Below are 9,056 nucleotides of genomic sequence, written 5' to 3' on the forward strand. Positions count from 1 at the left end.
TTGTTCGGGTTCACCACGATAGACGCATGCTGGCCTTTCTCCTTTCTTCCTACAGAAGATCGTGACATCTCTCAAACTCTCACTCCCTTCCCCTCATTGGAAAGAATGATCTCTCACTCTCCCTGTATGCACTTTCATCTGATCTGCTGATTGAGGTAGATAGATACATAGAGGGTGACCAGCCCTATGTACTCTATGTACCTATGGGTATTCACCTTTCTCTTCTTAGGTGTATCCATCACTGCCTGAAGAGAAGAGAAAGAAACAAAGTAGCCCCGCTCTCTTCGTTTCACTCTGAAGAGACTCGAAAGTAACGGAGACACTTGAAGATCGAACGGATAAAGACAAGCCTTTCTTACTATCCCACAAAGGTAGTAGTTCCAGTCTTATTAAGGTGTATTTCTTTCTTCGCGCCAGATTCCTTTCATATCTCCCCCAGACTTTACGCAGATACGTAAAAGACAGATAGATATTCTCTTTATGAACATGTACGTACGTGTAAAGACACGCGTGTCTATCTGTATATAGATGTGTACGTCTCTACGTCTTTACCCAACTGGCTCCCCCTACATGTATAGAGCCCCCACCACACCCCTGATTCTCTGTCTTTGATCTAGATATGTGTCTTTATCTATCTTCCAGTCATTTATGTGTATCTATTTAGAGGGAGATAAGTATCTGCGTATCTCTCTAAGTAACTGAAGGCCTTCACTCTAAGTGGGCTTGTCTCCCCTTCTTTAAACTCAACAGCCTGCCCTCTATCATCATCATCATTATACCTCTCTTTCTATGTATATTCAACTGTCTATACACTCGATCAATCGACCACCTGTGTCTTGTCTGTCGCTAGAAAGGCAGCCTCGCCCGCTTGAAATTTTCTCTTTCCTCCTGGTCGAAACCTCCACACATGACCGAGGAAGAAGGACTTCTCGAGAAGCAGAAGGAAAGAGCGAAGAGGAAGAAGACGTGCTTATCTTCTTCCTAATAGAAAAGTGACATGTATATTCTATACAAGATCCAGAGAGAAGAGAAAAATCTCTCTGTCGGAGAAGACGTCAAGCCTTCTCGTTCGAAAAGCAAAGAAAACTTGAAGAAGATAACCTGGTGCTCCCGTGCGTCTCACTTCTCCCAGCTTGCAAGAAGAGAGAAAATGAAGAAAACGATGGAGAAGAAGAAAAAGCATTAGCTGTGGCTTAGGAGATGAACAGAAAGAAGAAAAGAAAAAAGGCGCTGATGAGAGCTTGAAATCTTTCAAAGAATGATCCATCCATCCATCCAGCAAACTCATGAAAAGTCAGAAAAACTGTTCTTCTTCTCCTCCCCCCCTCGGTTCCTTCTTCTTCTCCCCCCCCTTCCTGGATCTCTCCCCGGTTTCCTCAAGACTTTGATCCATATGTATGTCAACAGCAATAAGGATGACAGACAGGAGAAGTCTGAGAGATAAAATGGTAGAGGTAGCTAGATAGAGAGACAGGAAAAGAGGAAGATATCTCTGCATCTATCTTCAAGGAGAGGAGATCTTCCTCGTCAAGACACGAGAAGTGTATGATTGAGAGCTATCACGAGAAAAGGTCAACACGAGAGAGCTAGCGAGAGGGGAGAGATTTGTATTCTCTTCTTTTCATGCGACTTGCTGTGGCTGGTCTTCTTCTTTCTGATGGGAACCTCGTGAATCTAAGAAAGAACGATAAGAAAGATCAACAGTTACACTCCCTGCATGCAACAATACAAACTCTCGGCTACTCTTTCCGAAGCGAAGGACATCTTGCTCCCTGCCAAGAGAACAGACAGAAAGAACACAATCCAATACACACCACGATAGACTCATAAGCACATATAGACATATACATGTATCTATATATACATACGCACGCATTCACGGATGTAGTACGCATGGATGCTCTATGGATATACATCTATCTGTACATGGTTGAAGGGGGGGGGTAGTCGGAAAGATGTGTGGAGGGGAGAGGAGGAAAAAGAACAAGAAGACGATGAAGGAAAAGAAGAAGAAGAAAAGAAGGTGGAGACGGAGAGAACGATCTTACAGAGGAGAGTGAAGTGTATGCTGAACAGGAGAGAGAAAAACAAACGTCTGGGGTGTGTACTGATAACGATCTGAAGAATGAAATCGTAAACGAGAGAAATAGATAGATTTAAAAGATAGGTCCATAGGCTAGAGGCAACTAGATACATCACAGATAGAGGGAGGTAGGAATTAGGATGAAAACAAAACAGATACAGAGTGGAGAAGAGAACCAAGAGAAACTAAGGAGGCCGAAAGAAGTGAAATAAGAAAGAGGATCACTTCAGCATATCTATACACCCAGCACATGTTTCGCTCACGCTGGTAACGTAGATATACATAAATACATATAGAGAGATATAGATATACTATGTATACCTCCGTACGGACCCGTAGTCAGTAAGATAGTCTCTTTACCTGCATCCGTATACACATATACATACCACTCCGCATGCAAAGTGTTGAAGAAGTCTGGCTTTTCTTCTTTTTGATAGAGGAAGAAGACGTGATTGCTTTCCTTACCGGAGCTCATAGTATCTACATGTATCAATTTTCGTTCCGTTGAGGTAGGTGCCGTTGGTACTCTCCAGGTCGATGATATAGGGGCTGCATGCATGTGGAGGTATTTGTGTATATACACCCCAGAAAAAAAAAGAAACTGGTAGACTGCCAGTGCAATCTAAGGAAATGGCTGGATGCAAATACACCCGGAATTCTACACCAACAGCCCTTCACATCCGCCGGACTGTTCTCCTTCTACCTTTGTCTTTCTGTCGTGTTCTTCTTTCAAACACAACTGCAATCTATACTTCTCTCTAGATAGAAAGATAGTCCTTTCCAAGCTTTCTGCTTCCACACGTTTTCACCTAACAATCATCATGTATATGTCTAACCGCCGGGTGTATATACACACGGTGAATTCACACAGAGATATATGAGAACAGCATTAACTAGGCTCAGAGAGAAGAGAGAGAAAGAATGGAAGATGGTGCTCTAGACTGCCTTTTGAAGACGAAGAAACATTGGGAACGCTTCACATCCATCAAGCAAACCTCTCAACTTGACCTGACGCATGCAGAATGCATGCGCTTTTCTTTCACGTAAGAATGTCACTGTCATTCCCTCTCTGTCTTTCCTTCTGGGTGATCTCTACATCTAAACTCATGAAAACAGACAGGCAGACCGAGCATCGGAAAAGAACGTCTTCAAGTAAGCTTCATATTTCTCCTCTTCGCTATTACCATATCCACCCTACACGACGCCCCCCATACCTATTACTATACAAGTATACAGGCAGCTATATATAGATATACAGATAGATATAGATATAAATATATATCTATATGTATAGTAGGATGAAGGTGATTGATCCGAGTGTACGTACGTATGTATAGACATGGGTGACTAGGTATGTAAGTAGAGATATTAGAAGAAGAGGAAGAGAAAGAAGAAAGGCTTACTGGACATCTCCAAGTTTCTTTCGGAATTGTAGAACTGCATGCTGTTTAGATATAGTTGGATGCATAAGAAGAATATCGACGACACGGTTATCCTTCCCAAAGATAAACGATCTACGCCGATGAAGATGAAGAGTCTCTAAGAACGCAAAGGCCAAGGAGAAAAAGAAAGAAAGCGATCAGAAAGAAAGAGATAAGAAAGAGAGAGAGAGAGAGATAAGGAAGGACAGAAAATCAAGGACAAGGGCAGCCACTCACTTCTTTGAAGAAAAGAGCCGTTTGATAGGAGCAGGACAATTCATATAAAATAGATCGAAAGTAAAGCGGAAACGATGGAACCTCCTCTAATCCAACAACGAGAAGTACCGGTCCGACCACCGTCATAGAAGCACAACTCCAACTGCTAGTCCTAGTAGGAAAATCCCGCTGCTACTACTAGGGAAAAACTGCTTTTCATCATAATGCTTAAAACTGCATAGACTCATGCTACTACTACTACTAATAATAATATTAACCGAGTCGTCCTCCTAGTAGTATCACTTCTACTACTACTACTACAACTATGGCTAGCACTACCACACCAGTACTGCACTGTCTAGACACGCAGACTATGACAGTTACGGCTAGTATAAAGACAACAACGACTCCTTCTCCTACTACGGATTCCCGTTCAACTACGACTACTACTTCTGCTACTATCATTTAATATCGATACCAGAACTAGCACTATCAGAGCAACTCTTCCTACCGTAACTACTACTACTACTACGAGTACACTGAGACGACTACCACTACTACAGCTGAATCTCTACTAGTACACGGCCACTCCTAGCATGATTCCTATCACTAGAAGTAGTCCTTCTGCGGGTATTCCTCGCACCACCACTCCTAGTACCACTACTCCTACTGCTACTACGATTACTTGGACTAGCCCCTCATACGACGACGGCCCTTCCGACAGCTCCTCCTCATACACCACCAACTACAGCAACTACCACTACTCGTTGTAGTTCTCCTCCTCCTGCTCGTAGGGCCCCTCTACATCGACTGACTGCTCGAGAGACACCCCCTCTTCACGCAACTGACAAGAACAACGAGAAGTCATCAAAGCCAACTGTTTTGCCGGGCTTACTATCAGGCTCTTGAGATGCCGCCGAGGCTCCTGTCGAGACCTGTGAACTTCGATCTTTCTTGAACATGTACAGTCTCCATCTCTTTGTAGGCATGGCCGAATCTGCCGGCTCTGTATGCTAAGCAAGATAGAAAGAAAAAGAAAGAAGGAGAAAGATAAAGAAAACGCGCTTCTTCACTAGCGATGCATGGTGTGAAGATCCATGTAAGTCGACTATAGAACCACACCTACGCACATAGACATTCCGGACAACTCAAGAAGGCTTGAGACTCCCCCTCGCCGTGAGCTGTTGCACTAAAAAAGATAGAATGAAAGAAAGAGAAGTAGAAGGAAAGAGTGTAGACGTATGATCATGTCTATATATGTATGTCCGAAGATTTGATATGAATGCGGGTGTTGAAAGATCGACGCGTGGAGAAAGGGGGACCTGTGTCATCTATCACTCCAAAGAAAAGATTCTCCTAGAATTCTTTGAAAATAGTACCGCGGCGTGCTGTTGCATGTACCTTCACTCGATGACTTTACGCGTAACTGAAGCTACGAAGAAACTCCCCTCATCAACACATAAGGAGGACGAAGAAACGCGATCGTCTTATATCCGGAGAAGACATGCTGTGTTGGCGACTTTGTTACCCCAGCCTCATGTATATCTATCTACAAATATAAATAGAGAGAGAGAGAAATAGGTCTGTGTAGGTGTGGTAGATGAATGGATGTGAGTGTGTGTATGGTGGGCACTTGGACGACAGACATAGCGATATCTAGGCTTCTTTCTTCATGATAGCTTCCGTAGAAAGGAGTTGGAGGAAAAGCAAAGAAGAAGATGAAGACGAAGAGAAGTGACCGAAAACGAACCTTCAGAGGAATACCGTTTTTAAGCGTCTCTTCTTTTTCCCCTTGTTCTTCTTTCAAAAGGCCTGAGGGCTCGAAATTCGGCTTGAGAGCTACGAAAGATCAAGAAAAAAAGAAAGATTACGAAAGAATGAAAGAAAGAAAGAAGACACTTCTCTTCCTCTGCGTATTGTCTGAGTGAAGGGTGCGAAGCTCAAGGGAGAGGAGTGGAGAGGAAGAGAAAGACTGAGGATGAGAGAAGACTGCGAGAGGGATTAAGAAGATTCTGTACACGGACGACAAGGCCTCGTAGCACTTTCAGCAGGTATTGTCAATGAATCTATACACTTCACTTCATATCTACCCGGCGAGCCATAGATAGAAATAAACTACACCTGCAAAGGAGACGTCCGAGGGGACATGAGTGAGATGAAACAAGAGACTTAGCCGCACCGCCACGAGACATCTGATGAGAAAAGAAAATATTTGACATGAGAAGTTACTATGGATGGAACGTTTGTACCTGCGGGGATCTCGGAAGACTGGTGTGAACATAGTCGGGAAGCCTGAGGTGTATGTACACCTGAAGTGGGTTGTGTGTGAAGGAGGCTAAGAACGCAGAGACCCTCGAGACTGTATGACAGAATCATAGTTAAGAAGGAACTGAAATCAAGAAAGAGAAGAAGGGATCTCCTAACTCTCAACGCAACCTTCCGTCGTGAGCCCTTCGCATCTACTTGCTGCACTCTTCGTTCTACATATTTTGATCTTAAAATTCTTTCAAAGAAACACATATGCATCTGTTTGTCTTTCTTCTTCTTCTTCTCCTTTCTCTTCTTTTTTCTTCTTCTTAAGAGACGTGTTGTATCTCACATCCTCACTAAGTCTGACTCTCCGGGCACATTAGAAAGGAAGAAAGAAGAGTGAGAGAGGACGAAAGAAAGATATGTATAAACGGAGAAGACTTTCCTCTGATCTCTCCTTTTGAAAGGATTCTCCAAAGACACAGATAGTGCATTCTACATGCCTTCTTTTCTTCTCTTTCCCGTGTCTCAACTTCTTTGCTTTTCCTTTCATTCTTTCTTTCTTTCTTTCTCTTTCTCCGTCTCTCAAGGTGTTCTGTTGGGTGATGGAGAATCTTCTTACCCGGTTTGGGATTCTCTTGTGGCTTCGATTTCTTATCTGCCTTGCCACCCCATTCATAATCTTCTTCTTTGTTGAACTTCTTCTCCGTCTTGAAAGTTTTCTCTCTCCCTTCATCACTTATAGAGTTATATGGCCTCTTCTCGAGCTTCACATTGACGCGGTCGTATTCTTCTCCTCCTCCCTCTCTTTCTCTCCGCTGTCTTTGATTCCCTGTCTCTTCTTCTTCTTCTTGTTCTCTCTTGATTCGCTTCACACGGAGTCGATTTATCTCTTCATCTGGCTCTTGTTTGATAGAAAGATGAGGAGTATCAGCCGCCGAAGCCTCTCGAAGACTTTCCGAATCTAGCTGACGTGAGCCAAGAGGACGATGTTCTCCTCTTCCTTTGTGATTTCTCGAAAGTCGTTCTTCCGCTTCTCTTGCACCACGGCGAAGATTTTCTTGTTGAAGATAAGCTTCTTTTTCAGCTAAGGATTTCGCATTCGCTGCAGTAGAAAGAAGACGAGCAAACCCACCTCCTAACTCTCTTCCTTCTTCTCTTCTCTGATTTAACGGCTGTGGGAGAGATGATGCTGTAGATACACCTGAATGTCCTCGTCCGTCATCTAAGGTTGGTCGATCATGGTCCTTCTGATTTGATGAAGAGGAAGAAAGAGACTGGGGTTGAGATGAGAAATATCTTTCATTTCCATGTCTCTTATCTGATGTTGATATCGCAGACGGAAGAAGAGAATTCTTCGGCTGTGGATGGAGACGAGACGGGAGAGAAGGAGGAGGTTTCTTTGTAGGGGGTTGAACAAGGCCCCGGATGTCGGCTTTTTTCTGACGAGATGACGAGAAGGCTGAGAGAGGTGGAGGTAAAGAAGGCATTACTGCACTAATTCCAGGTCCAGAAGAACTTGGGCGGGATATGGATGGAGAAGGTTGTCTCTCATGGCGAAGCGAAGATGATAAAGACGACGAAGAAGATAGACAGGGAGTCACAGGTGCATCTGTGGAGATATGATGACGTGAGGTGTTGCTGAGTCTCTTGTCGTTTGAAAGAGAAGGAGAGGAGGAATTCTTTGCGAGTGAAGAAGAGGAGGAAGAAGAAGACGAAGACTGAATGACACGTTCTCGAGGACTCTCGAGGGTTCCCTGGGCGTTTCTTGTTTCATAGGCTTTACAGGTTGAAGAGAGTTCATTCTTTTTCTCTCGGCAACGTGGAGGAGATAAATCTTCATTTTCAGAACGTCTCTCAAGGCATGATACAGAAGTGTGAGAAGGTGGAGAAGTTCTACGCAAGTCTCCAGAGGAGAAATGAGAGGAAGACGAAGAAGAAGAGGATGCTTTATGATGAGGAGGTGGTGGATTTGGACGGGATGAACAAGGAGAAGAGTACTTGTCATCTGCTCTTAAAGTTTCTCCTCTGGGGACATCACTTACATGGTCCGATCTACTACGTCCCCCTTCAGGTCGGTAGTCAGGGTAACGACTTCCTCTTGTCTGCTTCTTTCTATCTTCTTTTTCTTCGTGAGCATGTCTCTTTCGTCGGGGAGAAGGAGAGGACGATGGGGAGGAATAACGTCGATGGAGAGGTCCGTCTGACTTATCTCTATCTCGAATATTGTTGATCTCTCTGTCTCTTTTTGACTCAGCCATCTTTCTTCCCATTGAAGGAACACCATAGAGTCGTCTTTCACAATAGGGATATTAGAGGCAGAGTTTGAGATGCAATGAAAAGGTGAGTGACTGGGCGCTGTATCAAAAAGACTGATATGACTGCAGTGAAGAAGAAGAAGAGTAAGCGGTCACACACTGCACGATCAAGGCTGAGGGAAGGTTTGGGAAGATGACCGGAAAACCTACGGTTTTCCGGACCGATCGATAAAACATCATCGCGGATATCTGTGATGGATACGGAGGCAAGTCCGCTGTTGCTGGGCAAAGAAAAGAAAAATGCCTTGGTGAAGAAGACTCATTCTTCTGTAAAGAGTTCGATGAAGGTGTTTGCGAAGGGTTCTACAGTCATTCTGAAGCAGAGATCGTCTCCGCCCAACGAAAAACTTCTTTGCAAAAGTGTGAGGACAAGACGTCTGGGTGATTATCAGCTATTCAAGTTCCTGCTAAGAAGTCTGAAGATCGGGGAGCCTGACAAAACCCAGAAGGACGGGTGAGTGGCTGAGTGAGCCTACCAGAGAACGGGAAGTCCAACCGAAACAGGAGTCAGAAACAGCTTCTCCGCAAAGAGATTGATAGAGAATCTCAGACAGAGGACAAGAAACAAGGAGCATAGCTGTAGTCATTCGATTGAACCGAAGCAGAAGACGGGTATGCGGTTTGCTGGAAAACTGGTGGATGGCCTGACAGCCTTACTGTGCATGCGCAGGTGAAGTGAAGGAGGCTCTCTGACTCAACGCAGGTACACGAAGCATTCGATAGGTTAGGAAATAACAGGTGCTTCAAGTGGATTACAAGGAAACGAAG

The 9,056-nt window shown here is 44.2% G+C and overlaps 1 protein-coding gene across 1 annotated transcript; it reads right to left on the bottom strand.

The window, feature by feature from the left end:
- Window positions 1-82: 82 nt before the first annotated feature.
- On the bottom strand, window positions 83-9,056 carry CSUI_002934 (fha domain-containing protein). Its single transcript, XM_068063132.1, has 6 exons — window positions 6,593-9,056; window positions 5,471-5,559; window positions 4,616-4,733; window positions 3,487-3,622; window positions 2,549-2,632; window positions 83-1,772 (listed from the first exon to the last, which is right to left on the bottom strand). Exons 1-6 carry the CDS (start codon window positions 8,241-8,243, stop codon window positions 1,622-1,624), a joined length of 2,229 nt encoding a protein of 742 aa, XP_067924903.1. The 5' UTR covers window positions 8,244-9,056; the 3' UTR covers window positions 83-1,621.

This window comes from Cystoisospora suis (genome assembly GCF_002600585.1).
Source record: "Cystoisospora suis strain Wien I chromosome Unknown contig_1237, whole genome shotgun sequence".
NCBI classification, from domain to species: domain Eukaryota; phylum Apicomplexa; class Conoidasida; order Eucoccidiorida; family Sarcocystidae; genus Cystoisospora; species Cystoisospora suis.

Bases quoted from the DNA above. Each gene is read 5' to 3' on its own strand.
- CSUI_002934 (XM_068063132.1), bottom strand. From the start codon at position 8,243: ATGGGAAGAAAGATGGCTGAGTCAAAAAGAGACAGAGAGATCAACAAT. The intron at 5,560-6,592 runs GTAAGAAGATTC...GATCTTTCGTAG, and splicing joins ACAAGAGAATCCCAAACCGG to CTCTCAAGCCGAATTTCGAG. The intron at 2,633-3,486 runs GTAAGCCTTTCT...ACATGCATGCAG, and splicing joins AAGAAACTTGGAGATGTCCA to CCCCTATATCATCGACCTGG.